This window comes from Halichoerus grypus, chromosome 4 (genome assembly GCF_964656455.1).
Source record: "Halichoerus grypus chromosome 4, mHalGry1.hap1.1, whole genome shotgun sequence".
Lineage (NCBI taxonomy): Eukaryota > Metazoa > Chordata > Mammalia > Carnivora > Phocidae > Halichoerus > Halichoerus grypus.
In genome coordinates this window covers 167716455-167735266 of record NC_135715.1, presented here as the reverse complement: position 1 = coordinate 167735266, position 18812 = coordinate 167716455, and the positions used below count along the sequence as shown (strand labels likewise).

The following is an 18812-nucleotide window of genomic DNA, read 5'->3' as shown; positions in this document are numbered from 1 at the left end:
AGCAAGATGCAGAGTCCCAAGAATTCAGCTAGATAGGTATCAAACCATTCTGAACACCTACAAACTCAACAGGAGATCAAAGAAAAGAATAGCAGCAATTCTATGAACAGAAAAGTGACCACTTTCTGGAAGGTAGGAGGTGTGGAGAAATGAATCTGAGGCAATATTCGGGAAGATAGGCCGCAGGGCGAGGGAGTCAGCTACCGGCAAGTGATAGAACAGCAGAGCACAAAATGAGAACTTTTAGAAGTCTGCTCCTCTGAGGGACATTGCTCCAGTGGCCAAGCGGGAGGTGGAACCCTCGCGGGACAGTGTGGTCGCAGGACCTCGGGGTCACAGAAAGACCGGGGGTGCCTGAGTGTGGCTGAGCTCCCAGGTATTGGAGGGGGGAGGCTGGCTGCAGAGACAGAGCCGAGGCATGGGCTCTGACCTTGGGGTTGCCATAAACTGTGATCCGCGGCACAGTCGGGCCACTGCTCCTCCAGCAGGGACCCAACAAGAGGCAGATCTGGGGAGACTACCCTTCCTCCTCCAGGAGGAGCAGCTTGGGAGCACACTGCAGGGATCTGCTGGGTTTGGAGACTCCAAAGGGGGTCGTGTGCCAGAGATAGAAACACTCGGTCACAGGCAGGGTGAGCACGGAGTGCAGCCAGAGACTGGGGAGACAGGAATGATTGACTGCTTTTCTCTGGGGGTGCACTGAGGAGTGGGGCCCTGAGTTCTCGGCTCCTCTGGGGTGGAGATTGGGAGGCTGCCATTTTCACTCTTGTCCTCCAAAGCTGTATGGAAAGCTTGCAGGGAACAAAAGCTCCTGAGAGCAAACCCGAGCAGATTACTTAGCCTGGACCCAGCAAGGGCGGGACAATTCCGCCTCCAGCAAAGATATCTGAGAACCACTGTGACAGGCCCCTCCTCCAGAAGATGAGCAAGAACATCCAGCCAAGACCAAGTTTACCTAATCAATGAGAACGGCAGAACTCCAGCACTAGGGGAATACAGCACATAGAATTCATGGCTTTTTCCCCATGAATCTTTAGTCTTTCAAAGTTAATTTTTTTAAATTTTCTTTATTTTTTCTTTTCCTATTTTTTTTAACTTTCCTTCTTTCCTTTTTCAACCAACATCTTACCAATTCCTTTTTTAAAATGTTTTTTAATTTTCATTTTTACAGTCTATTCTATCCCTTCATTGTACTTAAGCTTATTTTTTGTATATATATGAGTTTTTCTTTCTTTAAAATTTTGGGATACAGTTTCTTCTAACAGACCAAAATATAACCTAAATCTAGTGTATGGCTTTGTTTTAGTCTCCCACCTGATGACATTCTCTCATTTTTAAAAAAATTTTTTTCTTCCCTTTTTCAACCAGCGTCTTATCTTATCAATTCCTTTTTTAAAATCTTTTAAAATTTTCATCTTTACAGTCATATTCTATCCCTTCATCGTATTTACCCTTATTTTTGTATATATATATATATTTTTTTTTTCTTTAAAATTTTGGGTGGCAGTTTCTTCTAACAAACCAAAATATACCCAAAATCAAGTATGTGGCTCTGTTCTATTCACCATCCTGATCATATTCCTTTTTTTTTTCCCCTTTCTTATGCCCCCGGTTTTGGTCTCTGCTGATTTGTTCTGTGTATATTTTCCTGGGGTCATTGGTATCCTTTTAGCATTTTATTCTCTCATTCATCTATTCTTCTCCGGACAAAATGATGAAACAGAAAAACTCACCTCAAAAAAAAGAACAAGAGGCAGTACTGACTGCCAGGGACCTAATCAATACTGACATTAATAAGATGTCAGAACCAGAGTTCAGAACGATGATTATAAAGATACTAGCTGGGCTTGAAAAAGCATAGGAGACACTAGAGAATCCCTTTCTGGAGAAATAAAAGAACTAAAATCTAACCAAGTTGAAATAAAAAAGGCTATTAATGAGGTGCAATAAAAAATGGAGGCTCTAACTGCTAGGATAAATGAGGCAGAAGAGAGAATTAGTGATATAGAAGACCAAATGATGGAGAATAAAGGAGCTGAGAAAAAGAGAGATAAACAGCTACTGGATCACAAGGGGAGAATTCGAGAGATAAGTAATACCATAGATGAAACAATATTAGAATAATTGGGATCCCAGATGAAGAAGGAAGAGAGAGAGGGGCAGAAGGTATATTGGAGCAAATTATAGCGGAGAACTTCCCTAATTTGGGGAAGGAAACAGGCATCAAAATCCAGGAGGCAGAGAGAAGACCCCTCAAAATCAATAAGGATAGGTCAACACCCCGACATCTAATAGTAAAACTTACAAGTCTCAGAGACAAAGAGAAAATCCTGAAAGCAGCTCGGGACAAGAGGTCTGTAACCTACAAAGGTAGAAACATTAGATTGGCAGCAGACCTATCCACAGAGACCTGGCAGGCCAGAAAGGACTGGCATGATATACTCAGGGCACTAAATGAGAAAAATATGCAGCCAAGAATACTATATCCAGCTAGGCTGTCATTGAAAATAGAAGGAGAGATAAAAAGCTTCCAGGACAAACAAGAACTAAAAGAATTTGTGAACACCAAACCAGCCCTACAAGAAATATTGAAAGGGGTCCTCTAAGCAAAGAGAGAGCCTAAAAGTAACATAGACCAGAAAGGAACACAGACAATATACAGTAACAGTCACCTTACAGGTAATACAATGGCACTAAATTCATATCTTTCAATAGTTACCCTGAATGTAAATGGGCTAAATGCCCCAACCAAAAGACACAGGGTATCAGATTGGATAAAAAAAAAAACAAGACCCATCGATATGCTGTCTGCAAGAGACCCATCTTAGGCCCAAAGACACCTCCAGATTTAAAGTGAGGGGGTGGAAAAACTTTAACCATGCCAATGGACATCAAAAAAAAGCTGGGTGGCAATCCTTATATCAGACAAACTAGATTTTAAACCAAAGACTATAATAAGAGATGAGGAAGCACACTATATCATACTTAAAGGGTCTATCCAACAAGAAGATATAACAAGTTTAAATATCTATGCCCCTAACATGGGAGGAGTTAACTGTATAAGCCAATTAATAACAAAATCAAAGAAACACATTGACAATAATACAATAATAGTAGGGGACTTTAACACCCCCCTCACTGAAATGGACAGATCATCTAAGCAAAAGATCAACAAGGAAATAAAGGCTTTAAATGACACACTGGACCAGATGGACTTCACAGATATATTCAGAACATTCCACCCCAAAGCAACAGAATACACATTCTTCTCTAGTGCCCGTGGAACATTCTCCAGAATATATCACATCCTGGGTCACAAATGAGGTCTCAACCCGTACCAAAAGATTGGGATCATTCCCTGCATATTTTCGGACCATAATGCTTTGAAACTAGAACTCAATCACAAGAGGAAAGTCAGAAAGAACTCAAATACATGGAGGCTAAAGAGCATCCTACTAAAGAGTGAATGGGTCAACCAGGAAATTAAAGAAGAATTTAAAAAATTCATGGAAACCAATGAAAATGAAAACACAACTGTTCAAAATCTTTGGGATGCAGCAAAGGCAGTCCTAAGAGGAAAGTATATAGCAATACAAGCCTTTCTCAAGAAACAAGAAATGTCTCAAGTACACAACCTAACCCTACACCTAAAGGAGCTGGAGAAAGAACAGCAAATAAAGCCTAAACCCAGCAGGAGAAGAGAAATAATAAAGATCAGAGCAGAAATCAATGAAATAGAAACCAAAAGAACAGTAGAACAGATTGATGAAACTAGGAGCTGGTTCTTTGAAAGCATTAACAAGATTGATAAACCCCTGGCCAGACTTATCAAAAAGAAAAGAGAAAGGACCCAAATAAAATCATGAATGAAGGAGGAGAGATCACAACCAACACCAAAGAAATACAAACAATTATAAGAACATATTATGAGCAACTATATGCCAGCAAATTAGATAATTTGGAAGAAATGGATGCATTCCTAGAGACATATAAACTACCAAAACTGAACCAGGAAGAAATAGAAAACCTGAACAGACCCATAACCAGTAAGGAAATTGAAGCAGTAATCAAAAAATCTCCCAACACACAAGAGCCCAGGGCCAGATGGCTTCCCAGGGGAATTCTTCCCAACATTTAAAGAAGAATTAATACCTATTCTTCTGAAACTGTTCCAGAAAACAGAAATGGAAGGAAAACTTCCAAACTCATTTTATGAGGCCAGCATTACCTTGATCCCCAAACCAGACAAAAACCCCATCAAAAAGGAGAATTACAGACCAATATCCCTGATGAACATGGATGCAAAAATTCTCACCAAAATACTAGCCAATAGGATCCGACACATCATTACAAGGATTATTCACCACGACCAAGTGGGATTTATTCCTGGGCTGCAAGGTTGGTTCAACATCTGCAAATCAATCAATGTGATACAATACATTAATAAAAGAAAGAACAAGAACCAAATGATCCTCTCAATAGATGCAGAAAAGGCATTTGACAAAGGACAGTATCCTTTCTTGATTAAAACACTTCAACAAACTGAAGGTTCTAGAGGGAAGGGGGGTGGGAGTTGGGTTAGCCTGGTGATAGATATTAAAGAGGGCACGTATTGAATGGAGCACTGGGTGTTATATGCAAACAATGAATCATGGAACACTACATCAAAAACTAATGATGTAATGTATGGTGATTAACATAACATAATAAAAAAAAAGAAAAAATAAACTCTTCACAGTGTAAGGATAGAGGGTACATTCCTCAATATCATAAAAGCCATCTATGAAAAACCCACAGCGAATATCATTCTCAATGGGGAAAAACTGAGAGCTTTTCCCCTAAGGTCAGGAACACGGCAGGGATGTTCACTATCACCACTGCTATTCAACATAGTACTAGAAATCCTAGCCTCAGCAATCAGACAACAAAAAGAAATAAAAGGCATCTGACTCGGCAAAGAAGAAGTCAAACTCTCACTCTTTGCAGATGATATGATACTTTATGTGGAAAACCCAAAAGACTCCACCCCAAAACTGCTAGAACTCATAGGAATTCAGTAAAGTGTCAGGATGTAAAATCAATGTACAGAAATCAGTTGCATTTATATCCACCAACAACAAGACAGAAGAAAGAGAAATTAAGGAGGCGATCCCATTTACAACTGTACCCAAAACCATAAGATACCTAGGAATAAATCTAACCAAAGAGGCAAAGAATCTGTACTCAGAAAACTATAGAATACTCATGAAAGAAAATGAGGAAGACACAAAGTATGGAAAAACGTTCCATGCTCATGGATTGGAAGAACAAATATTGTGAAAATGTCTATGCTACCTAGAGCAATCTACACATTTAATTCAATCCCTATCAAAATACCATCAACTTTTTTCACAGAAATGGAACAAATAATTCTAAAATTTTTATGGAACCAAAAAAGACATCAGAGGAATGTTGAAAAAGAAAAGCAAAGCTGGTGGCATCACAATTCCGGACTCCAAGCTCTTTTACAAAGCTGTAATCATCGAGACAGTATGGTACTGGCACAAAAACAGACACATAGATCAATGGAACAGAATAGAGAGCCCAGAAATGGACCCTCAACTCTATGGTCAACTAATCTTCGACAAAGCAGGAAAGAATATCCAATGGAAAAAAGACAGTCTCTTCAACAAATGGTGTTGGGAAAATTGGACAGCCACATGCAGAAGAATGAAACTGGACCATTTCCTTACACCACACACAAAAATAGACTCAAAATGGATGAAAGACCTAAATGTGAGACAGGAATCCATCAAAATCCATGAGGAGAACACAGTCAGCAACCTCTTCAACCTCAGCCGCAGCAACTTCTTCCTAGAAACATCACCAAAGGCAAGGGGAGCAAGGGCAAAAATGAACTATTGGGACTTCATCAGGATAAAAAGCTTTTGCACAGCAAAGGAAACAGTCAACAAAACCAAAAGACAACTGACAGAATGGGAGAAGGTATTTGTAAATGACATATCAGATAAAGGGCTAGTATCCAAAATCTATAAAGAACTTTTCAAACTCAACACCCAAAAAACAAATAATCCAATCAAGAAATGGGCAGAAGACATGAACAGACATTTCTGCAAAGAAGACATCCAAATGGACAACAGACACATCACTCAACATCTGTGTGCTCAACATCACTCAGCATCAGGGAAATCCAAATCAAAACCTCAATGAGATACCACCTCACACCAGTCAGAATGGCTAAAATTAACAAGTCAGGAAATGACAGATGTTGGCAAGGATGCAGAGAAAGGGGAACCCTCCTACACTGTTGGTGGGAATGCAAGCTGGTGCAGCCACTCTGGAAAACAGTATGGAGGTTCCTCAAAAAGTTGAAAATAGAGCTATGCTATGACCCAGCAATTGCACTACTGGGTATTTACCCCAAAGATACAAATGTAGTGTTCCGAAGGGCATGTGCACCCCAATGTTTATAGCAGCAATGTCCACAATAGCCAAACTATAGAAAGAGCCTAGATGTCCATCAACAGATGAATGGATAAAGAAGATGTGGTATATATATACAATGGAATATTATGCAGCCATCAAAAAATGAAATCTTGCCATTCGCAATGACAGAGATGGAACTAGAGGGTATAATTATGCTAAGTGAAATAAGTCAATCAGAGAAAGACAAGTATCATATGATTTCACTGATATGAGGAATTTGAGAAATAAGACAGAGGATCATAGGGGAAGGGAGGGAAAAATGAAACAGGATGAAACCAGAGAGGGAGACAAAGTATAAGAGACTCTTAATCTCAGGAAACAAACTGAGGGTTGCTGGAGTGGTGGGGGTGGGAGGGATGGGGTGGCCAGGTGATAGACATTGGGGAGGGTATGTGCTATGGTGAGTGCTGTGAATTGTGTAAGACTGATGAATCACAGACCTATACCCCTGAAGCAAATAATACATTATATGTTAATTAAAAAAAAAAAAGCAAAAAAAAAAAGTTGAATGGAGGTAAGTTAGCAGCATCCACGAGACTGATCTACATTGGCCACAAATCTAAAACACTGCAGTGTGGTGGTAAAGAGACAAAAAGAAAAAAGCTCGTGGTAAAATAAAGAAAGCCCAGGAAAGATTAAAACAAAGTTCAAGACAGCAGTGTCTTGTGTGAGGTAGGGAGTGTATGGTTAGGGAAGGGAATCCAGGAGACTTTACAGAAAGTGGAAATGTCCTATTCTTTATGGTAGTGGTGGATATGTGACAATTTTTTTTCCCTTAAACTCTACATATTTATGAAATACATTACTTTTATGCTATATTTCATAGTTAGGATCTTTTTTTTTTTTAAAGATTTTATTTATTTATTTGTCAGTGAGAGAGAGAGAGCACACAAGCAGGGGGAGCTGCAGGCAGAGAAAGAAACAGGCTCTTCGCTGAGCAAGGAGCCCAATGCGGGACTCGATCCCAGGATCCTGGGGTCATGAACTGAGCTGAAGGCAGATGCCCAACCGACTGAGCCACCCAGGCATCCCCATAGTTAGACTCTTTTAAAAAGTTCAATTACATAGGTATACCACTAGCATCAAGTGAATAATTTGATGATTTGGTTTTGGTTATTATTGAATTATTTCAACCTTTCTCATGATTCAAAAGAGAACACAATATGACTTTTCCTTTGATAGATCCTCTTATACATATATTCCTATCTTCTTGAAAGAGCTAATCTGCACTGATCACCAAGTGATCTGTGATGGTAAGCCCCCATGTGGATTAAATTTGGTGCAGTGAACCTGAAAGGATGACCCTCCCAATGGTAACCAATGTTTCATTTTTACCAGGAGACTTGCAGTTTATGTCTGTTCAACTGGTATAATTATGATAGTGTCTCTTTTTTTCTCTCCAAAGTGCCCCAGTTTGGAGAAAAATTATATAATCATTCCTAAAGCTATCAATTTATAAGGCTATGTAATTTACCATGAATTAGGTTTTCTCCACCCACAGACTAGAGAGAATTCTACAGTATCATTGACTTTCTTTCTTGTTTTCATGGAATTGTTCCTAATGCAAACTGACATTATTAGTGTTATTCATGCTAATAAATTAGAAATCATTATATCTGTACACGTTATATATTAAATTGAATAAAAAGGATAGAATATTTCACCTGAGATACATAGAAAACAGACAGAAGTGCCTTTTGCTTGAACTGTTTAATTTTTCTATTTTTGTGCTTGTAGGTTACATAACCTAGAGACAAAATGAGTTTTTTCTAAAACATGTCTTTTCTATAACACCTTGCAGTTGTGTCTATTAAATTTGTGCTAAAGAGAAAGAGTGTGAGGAAGAGCTGTGCTGGACTTAAAATTAAACCAATTATCCCTAAGTTTAGTAGTTACAGCAACAGTGACAAGAGAATTGTTTAAAACAAAACCTGCAAATCTGCAAGACTTCGAACATTGACATTTCTAATACTTCTTTCATTTAACAATACTTTTTAATTCTGAAGAAAATTGCAAACTTGAAAAAGTCACATTTACATTCTTAATACATGATTAAGGCAATAAAACAATGAAAGCTGTTGTGAAATAAAATTATGTCATAATGCGAAAATTGTATTTAAGCTGCATTTAAAAATAAATGCAACACCCAACAAAAGAAAACATCAAAGGAGAGAAGGGAGAAAGTGGTGTAATGGAATGTGATGATGAACTGAACACATTTTTCCCTCCTCTCCCAAATCCCATCTGATGAAATGGCAGAATCTATAAGTATGCCTATATCTGTTTCTATATCTGCATCTGGATCACATCTGTGTATCTATCCATCCATGTCATTTATATTTATACCTACCTCTTTCTATATTCCTATATTCATATTTTTATTTGATAGAAATATAAATACTTCTATATATATTTATATACACAATACATATACGACAAAAACCACAAATGCATTGTAAAACATTTTTAACAGAAAAACATTTTTAACAGAAAGACAGGAAGCAGATGAAATCAGATATTAAGTGAAGCCAAATAAGAGGAAACAAAACCTAAAAATACATTTAATAGAAGACATTTGTGAAAGTTAGAGTAATCTGGAGAAACTCTCAACCCAGATGAACAAGTATGAAGAATTGCAATTGTCATACCTGTGTAAAGGACAGTAAACACAGAATGCAACTCTGATTCAAGCACATAGGACATGCAACTCCTCTCAGTATGCTTGTCAGAATTCATCAGTGACTTCAGTTCCTTCACTTTTCCATACTTGAGAAAATGGATTTAAGTGTGCCCTTTGTTGGGGGCTATTCCTGGGCTGGTTCGTTTCCCCTCATATAAACAAGGTAATAAATGTGAAGGTGCTTTATAAACCATCACATATAATGAAAATGTTACTACTGTCATCCTCTACCACCACTGCTGGTACCACCACAACTACCACCGTCTTTACCCATCCCTTTTTTTCAACCAACAAGTTCTACCTGGATTCTCTGTCTGATAATGGAGACTACTGCCCTCCTTTATTTTATTTTTTTAATTTTATTTATTCATTTTAGAGACAGAGTGAGTGAGGGCAAGTAGGGGTAGGGGCAGAGGGAGAGAATCCTCAAGCAGACTCCCCACTGAGCACGAAGCCCAGTGCAGGGCTCGATCCCACGACCCATGAGATCATGACCTGAGCTGAAACCAAGAGTTGGACGCTTAACCAACTGAGCCACCCAATCTCCCCTACCGCATTCCTTTAAACCTTTACTAATTCTGACTTCTGGAATTCTGGCTTCTGACCTCTGCACACTCCTTGGCCTTGACCTAGAATCAAAGACTCAGGTATGAAAGGAAATCATACAAACCATCCACTTTTTGAGGCCCCTGTACAATGGCCCCCATTGAATCCAGTCTAGTGACAAAGAGCTCATTACTTCTCAATGGAGCTACCTCATCACTGGACATCTACAATGATCAGAAAATGCTTCTTTACTTAGACACTCAAAAGACACTGCTTATTAGCATCAAGCCCCTTTATTTTATTTCTTACCATGAGATTTATAAGATTGAGAAGGTCAAGCAGGGCCATAGTATGTTCCAAAGGAAAAGAAGAAAGGAGAATCTAGTGATTTGGTAACTATTAGGCCATAGCCTTATTTTGGGGAAGTAAAATATATTTTAAGTTTTCAATGGGATTTAATCCAACTTAGTGGTCAGAGTCAAGCTATAGTTAGGAGCTGAGTGTACTTATATCTGGAAACCTCTGTAATCTCATCTCCTTGAAAACTGTTATAAGCTGTTATAGCATTATAAGCTGTTGGAAATCAAATAGGTATGAAACCATTTGGTGAGGGGGAATGAAATCTCAACACCCAAGAGACTTGATTATCAAAGTATCCATCAATATTCCTCTTAAAACAATCTCCATTCAGAAACGAGTATTAATTTGTTCTGTTGGGATTATTTTTCAAATCCTCATTTGCTTTCTCTGTGACAAGCCTCTCATTTCTCCCATGTACACACATCTTACATAAATCCTAAGTATTCCATGTAGGGAGCAATTATTTTTATGTTTTTTTTTTTAAAGATTTTATTTATTTATTTGACAGAGACACAGTGAGAGAGGGAACACAAGCAGGGGGAGTGGGAGAGGGAGAAGCAGGCTTCCCGCGGAGCAGGGAGCCCGATGCGAGGCTCAATCCCAGGACCCTGGGACCATGACCTGAGCTGAAGGCAGACGCTTAACGACTGAGCCACCCAGGCGCCCATATTTTTATCTGTTTTTATATCATCAATAAATGCTAATAAAAGTAATCATTCCCTAACTACTTGACTAAGGAGTCTCATTTTCCCAGATAATCATTTGCCATTAACTGAGATTGAGTTCTTAACATCTTTGGTTTCATGGATGGGTTTTGGGGGAGTCCGTGAACCTTCTGATATATGTTAAATTTTTTCTATAAGTGCACTTCTCTTGGAAAAATTTCCAGAGCTTTCATCCAATTCTAAAAGAGTCTATGTCCCTAAAATGTTAAGAATCACTGGTTTAGAGAGTGAATATGTGGTGTGAATCTTTAAAGTCGAAAATCTATATTTTCCGGTTATGAATTAATCATGTATTCTTGTGTTAAGGAATCCTTTTAATAGATCCAAATGCTTTTGGACATTAAAAATCATTTATAATCTTCTTTATTCTGCAGACCATATTCATCAAAGTGTATTTTCAATGTATAAGGGATACTCATTCTCATTTAAATAAAAAAATACAATATAAAATATAAATAAATATATATATTTCATCTATATGTATGTATTTTTTTTCTTACAGAGAAAGCATATGCTACTGCTACAAGAATCCTGAATGGAATCTGAAGATTCTGCTCAGAACCCAGTTTTAGTACTGACTGGCATATATGACCTTGAGCAAAATCATCTCGGCTCTTGGGAGTTTTGTTATGTTATATGGAAGTGTTTAAATGCTGCTTAATAATGTTCACTGTATGATATATATTTATGTGCAGATTTCAGCTCAGTACCTCTGAAAGAGTATGGGGCCTACCTAGACTTTTCCAGTATGTAAAGGACAATCTGTTATCTCTGTCATCAGGTGCTTATTTGACTAATAGTTGTCCAAACGTCATCATGCCATTATTCTCCAATGTGTATGGCCAGCTGTGCCTATAACTTTCTATCAATTTTTCAACAGGTTGAAGTAATATGACTTGTTATTAACATTTTCCTTAATCTTGTTAGGCAGTTGCTTGAGAAATTTGATACGCTGCTTTGTCTTAAAATCTTCCAAAATAGCTATGAAGATTTGAGACAAAAGTGGACACGACAGTACCTCTGGAACATTACAGTTTAAACCACCTATAAAGTGCTAATGCACAATTTTACTGTGAATTTAATAACTGTTCAACTAACTTCTGTCATTTTCACTTTCTTACTTATATTTAAATTATCATACATAAAATACAGAATTTATATTTTTGCATGTTTTAGTGATTTCATATAATTTTTTAATGAGACAGTCAATATGGTGGAGTACTCAATATAGGGTCTTTGAAGCCAGATGGAGGTCTAATCTGGCTCTATCCTTTGCTGGCAGTGTAGCCTGGCCTATTAGTTGGTCTTTCTGAGCTTCAATTGTTTTTCCTTTGGAAACAATAGGTACACAATAAATGTTAATCATTCATTTATCCATTCATTTAGAATGCTGTGCACCAAGAACTCTGTAAAATAGATCACTGTGCAAATCTAATCTTTATAAGGAAAGGTTCAAAACAATTTGAGTTTTGTTGCACCTATTAATAGCTGGCACATGGGAAACTCTCAATAGATATTGGTTGGGTTAATTAATTAATTAATTAATTATATGATGAGTATCTTCTAAGCTACACTGACTCCAAATTCCATCATCTAGCCATTTGGTATAATTAATACATAGATATTGCCCCTCCTCTGTGACTACATCCATTCTAAAATTACTTACTATGCAGGGCGGGGCCAAGGATCGCTCTATTCACCATTACTGCCCTCCCACTATTACCCCGTTATTCTGACTTCCTATCCTCTAATAAAATCCTGCTGCTTCCACCACTAACCAACACCATGTAGTGGTGTCTGCTATTTTATACCTGTCAACACTTTCTAATCATTACAAATTTGATAGTTATAATATAGGAATTTATGGACATGTTAATGAGCATTTCTCAAGTGCAAATAGTATGGGGCATACTTTATTGCATATAAGTATTTTTGATGAACTGGTTATTCGTGTACTTACCCATTATTTAAATATTCAATTGTTCTTTTCTTATGAATTTGTTACATTTATTTATTTATTTTAATCTGCTCCTTTTGGAATAGGTCAATAGTGATTAAAAAGAATCATTGCATAACTCAAAGGAGGGACAGGCTAGTTACCATTCTCCCACTTAAAAAACAAAGGATTGGCTCCTTGCCTTGTCAAACTCTCTTGCTTTAGACAGGCATTTGTTCTTTGCTTAATTGCCACCAGCCTCAGCTCTCCTGGGGGCTCTTGATTCCCCACATTTTATAGTCACCACAGCATAAATCAATACACACTGAACATTTTGGAATTTACAAACATTCACAAAGGCCAATATCCAGGAATGGGAAACTGACTGAAAAATTTTACACAACAAGTCATTATTTTGGGTTATTATAGTGGTATTTCTATTTCAGGCTTAAGAGAAACCACATAACTTGCTGGTCACTGTCCTGAGAGCAAAAGCTGCAAATGTCACAGAAAAATGTAAATTACATTATCAGATTTGGTTGATTTTCCAAGGTAAAATATGGGTGGTTAATGGTCACTTATTTATGTGCTATAAAATCTGGAAAAGGGATCATTTATAGGCAGGCTTAAAGTTTTTTGTTGTAAAAAAAAAGAGTATTTTAGTTTTTATTTTTTAAAAGAGAAAATAAAAGACTTTTATTCTTTATGTTTACCTGGTATTTTGTACCCAGTATTTATACAGTGTAGGAAGAGTTTATTAAACCAGAGGTAAATAAAGGAAACTAAGACACTAAGTTCAAAGCAGTTTACCTGACGGAAACACTTTTTAAACTAGATCTACTTTATATCTTTTAATCCTTTACATGTGTATAATATCATATAATGCTTTTGCGCAATTAACTTCAAATGATCCTTCCTTTATATCTTTCCTCCAATTGATAATTAAACCAAGACTCAGAGATGTTTAAGTACTAATACATGACAGACATAAAACTAATAATAACAAAATAATAATAATGGCCTACTTTATTGAGCAGTTACCTTATTTCAGGCCCTCTGATGAGGGTTTTCCATTTAATTTGTCATTTAATTCTCACACCTAGCCAGAGGATTATTATTACTACTCCTACTTTCATTTTATAGAAGGGTTCAGCTAGTAAATGTCAGAGTCATTTTAACCCAGGTAGTCTGATTCCAGAGCCCTCCCATCCTTTTAATCATGATGCTATACAGTCTACTTCCCAGTGCATATTTATTATTTTTTTCCCTTTTCTTCTTCCACCTCACCACCTTTCTTCCTCCTTTTACCATTAATGCTGAGAAAAACAAACATAAAAACATAACCCCACAAAACCCTATAATCATCTCAATAAATGCAGAAAAGGCATTTGGCAAAGTACAACATCCATTCATGATAAAAAAAAAAATAAAACTCTCAACAAAGTAGATTTAGTGGAAATATTCCTCAACATAATAAAGGCCATATATGAAAAACCCACATCTAACATCACACTCAATGGTGAAAAACTGAGAGTTTTTCCTCTAAGATTAAGAAGAAGACAAAGATGACCACTATCATCACTTTTATTCAACACAGTATTGGAAGTCCTAGCCATGGCAATCAGACAAGAAAAAGAAATAGAAGGCATCCAAATTTGTAAGAAAGAAGTAAAGCTTAAACTATTTGCTGATGACATGATACTATATGTAGAAAACCCTGAAGACTCCACCAAAAACCTACTAGATCTGATAAATGAATTCAGTAAAGTCACAGGATACAGAATTAATATACAGAAATCTGTTGCATTGCAGACTGAAAATGCACTAATAATGAAGTAGAAAGAGAAACTAGGAAAAAATCCCATTTATAATTGCACCAAAAATAATAAAATACCTAGTAATAAATTTAACCAAGGAGGTGAAAGACCTGTACTCTGAAAACTATAAAGCATGAATTAAAAAAAACCCATAACTCCACAGATAGGGTTAGGATTAGGGATTCACACTTTCCCCCATTAGCAGTATTAATTGTAATGGGGTACAGAGTGGACAAATTTTTCCAACAACTTACAAGATCCAATGCAGCTGCTAGGATGGATGCATCAGGAATTGTCCCTGGCTCACAGCAGTTTAACAGAAATTGAAAGCGCTTCATGCCTTGTCGGATTGCTCCAAGATTCACCACGTTTTTGCTTTTTCCACCATCTTGGTTGGAAGACAGATGGTCATCAAAACTGTGGCAACCTGTAGGTTTTTTCCCATGGTGGAGGAATAAAAGAAACACAGTATAATAGGTCACAGATTGAAAAGAGCTTCAAAGTTATAACAACATGTTTTCTGTAATGTTGGCCTGAAAACTTTCTCCCTGACTCCACCTCCTTCCTTTCCATCCTAATGCCTGATTTAGACACACCATGACTTTTGGGAATCTGGTGACACATGGCATATGCAAATGCAGAATTTTACATAAATACTTAAATAGAGGATCTGATCATTTTGCTACCAGGTCTCCTCTTTAATACTGGCAAGAGCTCTTAGTATATTTAAAATGATTCTTCCTGTAATCAACAACTAATTTCTATTTTTATTAAAGATGGAATCATTTTACAATTTCATATCTGTTACATAAATTGATATCAAGGCCAGTAACTTGATATCTCAGTTACAATACAAAGAATCATTGACTATTGGAGTTGTATAGAAGCTTAGAATTTGGTCATTTAATTCCAGGATTTCCAAACTTGGCTATATATTAGAATTACCTAGGAAGTTCCTGAATTTCATCCAGACTTTCAGAATCAGAATTTTTAAAAGTGGAGTATAAGAATTTGTGCTTTGCAAACCTCCCAGAAAGTAATGATGCAGCCAGCCTTACCCAGCACTGTGGTCAGAGACTTGGGAACCACTGATCCCTCCACATCCTTATTTTTCCATAGTTATGATGCCTAAGAATAAGAATCAGCCTGGAGCTTATTAAACACAGAATGTCAAGTCTCATCACTAGAGATTTTGATTCCATGTCTGGGGACTATGGAAGTTTTAACAAACATTCCCTATGATTTATTGATGCAGAAAGTCTAAGGATCACGCATTAAGAAAAAAATGATACAAAGCATTGTTTTTCATCATTTTTATACCCTAGGTACATTTTCAAAAGCCTAAATACCTCCTGACTTTTCTATAGCTTCTAATATATATTTAAAATTTGTTTCTTATTTGAGGGTATTATGTTGAATGTTGTTTTTAAAACCCTACTCAAACCCCTTCTCATGATTCTGAAATGTACCTCTGACACCTAAGAATATACCCCTAGGATGAGAATCACTGACTTAGAGCTTGCTTTAATTTCTGCTCACACCATTCATTTGTGGTTACCAACTCCTGGTTCTCACTGAGAAGTCACAGATGACTTTCCCATATCTTCTGTTATGAATACCCTGATCGCTTCCACCCATTACCCTACTTTCCTACCTGCTGTCTCAGCACAAAGGCACATGTATATATGTCTGGGATTTGTTTTAAAAACATTTAAAAAGCATAAATGATAGATGAAACAATTATGGAAATTTTGATCATTATTGCAAATGGGTGATAGATATTCGGGATTCGTTAGACCATTCTTTTTACTTTTTGTCTATGTTTGAAAATTTTTGTAAGTACAAAAAATGCCTCATAATATAATTAAAATATAATTGGGGCGCCTGGGTGGGTCAGTCAGTTAAGTGTCTGCCTTTGGCTCAGGTCATGATCCTGGGGTCCTGTGATCAAACCCCAGGTTGGGCTCCCCACTCAGTGGGGCGTCTGCTTCTCCTTCTCCCTCTGCCCTCCCCCTGCACCTTCTCTCTCTCTCTTGCTCACTCTCTTTCAAATAAATAAATAAAATCTTAAAAAATATTATTAAAATTTTCCATATTTCATTCCTTATGGGTATATTTCCTTTTCAGATGCAAATGTTCCACATTAAAAATTCCACATTCAACACCTTCAGTATTTTTGTTTTCCAATTAGTGTGGCATATTTTGTATCAACTGCAAAAGGAAGTAGCATACAAAGAATCTGATGGTGGAAAAAATTTAGAAGACAGAATCTCAAATGACACAAATGGTGTATAGCTAAAAGCTACAGATTAGGAAAAAACACTTCCTAGACAGCCTTGTTTCTAGACAGCTGCCTTTCAAAATGTTACTCTGTTTATTTACTGGGCATTATCAAAACTATCAGAACAAGTAACTTCCTGTGATTTCTTCTACCTATATGTCACTTTATTAATCAATTATATATAGCCCTTTAAGTTACACATATCAGAGAAAATCTCATTGGTTAAAAGACATTATAACCGTAGCAGTCCCTTAAACTTTGAATTTAAGATAGACCCCAAATATTTTTCTTTTTAGTGAATCCAGATGTTTTATTATTTGTTACAATAATACGATAATTAAGATTTACAATACATTCTTTTTAAAAAAAGATTTTATTTATTTGCAAGAGAGAGAGAGAGCGAGCATGAGTGAGGGGGAGGAGGCAGAAGGAGAAGCAGAATCCCCACTGAGCAGGGAGCCTGATGGGGGGCTTGATCCCACGACCCTGAGATCATGACCTGAACCAAAGGCAGAGGCTTAACTGACTGAGCCACCCAGGTGCCCCAATAAACTTATTCTTACTTAACCAATTTATTAAGGACAGTTGCCATCATCTTATTGAAAGATGCATTAAGAATAAGCTTTTCATCATTTTTCTTAATATTTATTTGACAAGATAATGAATTCTAAAGGAAGCCTATTTAATATTCCCAGAAGTTCCATTTTGATCAAAAGAACTTCAGAAACAGTATGGCTAAGGAGTCTAAGTAAAATAATGAAAAGAGAAGTGATCAAAACAATCTTTGTCAAGAAGAACCTATATTCTTTGCTTCACAGAATGATGGATATTTATTATAGGTATGAAGATCAGTAGAATCCTATGATCTCAGACATAAGATTCATGCTTGTAAGTAAAAGCTATTGATAATGGAAAATTTCCATTGTATCTATATAACATTAATGGATAACCATGTATTTGCTCCCATTTTTGAGCACTTAGTATGCGTTAAATATTGTATGAAATATTTTATAATTAGTTTTTTGTAACAGCCTTATAAGATAAATCTTTAAAGATGATTTAAAAAAAGTGAATAATGGGGTGCCTGGGTGGCTCAGTCATTAAGCATCTGCCTTTGGCTCAGTTCATGATCCCAGGGTCCTGGGGTCAAGCCCCACATCGGGCTCTCTGCTCAGCAGGAAGCCTGCTTCTCTCTCTCCCACTCCCCCTGCTTGTGTTCCTGCTCTCGCTATCTCTCTCTGTCAAATAAATAAATAATTTTTTTAAAAAGTGAATGAGAGGGAACAGAGCAGTAAGAACATAGAGAGATACAGAAAGAGGAAACAGATTAACTAGCCCAGTTTAAGTTCATGCAATAGAAAGTTATGAAGTCAGGATTCAAATCCAGACCTGATGACCACAGCCTGCCTTCTTACCACTATGCCACACTGCATCCCCAGAATACCCAATTGTTTATGGTGAAGGAGGTTAGAGTTTTGTACACGCTGAAAGTAGAGATTAGGTCAGAAAAACTTACCGTAAGAAATAAATCAATATTGTATATGTTATAAACTGATTGTAAAATTGTTCCCAGTTGGCATTCCATATTGTACTACTAAAAGAAATGTTGAAAAGTAATTTGGTTGTAAAATGCACCTCCTATTCATCTTTTATATAAACTTACTAGGATATAAGGATGCCTCTTGGTTTCCTTGGACATAAGGATTAATTTTTTAGTCTCAATACATTCTATTTGCTATTTTTAAATTAAATTTATTGAGGTATCATTTATAAATTTATATAGAATACAGTTTTTATAATCTGTTAAATTTAAAAAGGGATATTTCAAAATATAGTATTTCTTTAAGCAGCATTTCCCGTGGAATTTATGGCAGAATTGAGCACATAGAAAATATTCAGTAAATTTTATTGATTAAAAAAAAAACACTGGTTTAATAAAATATCTTCCCTCAAAGATAATATTATTTCTAAAATGAAATAT

General features: G+C 36.6%; 1 protein-coding gene across 12 annotated transcripts in view; it reads right to left on the bottom strand.

Annotated features, from left to right (window-relative positions):
- UNC80 (unc-80 subunit of NALCN channel complex) overlaps window positions 1–18812 on the bottom strand; it is a 230500-nt gene that overhangs the window by 129804 nt on the left and 81884 nt on the right. For all 12 annotated transcript variants that reach the window (XM_036098772.2, XM_036098778.2, XM_036098773.2 and 9 more), the window contains exon 22: window positions 14805–14977. In XM_036098772.2, coding sequence (XP_035954665.1) covers window positions 14805–14977 — 173 coding nt within the window. The remainder of the gene's footprint in view (window positions 1–14804; window positions 14978–18812) is intronic.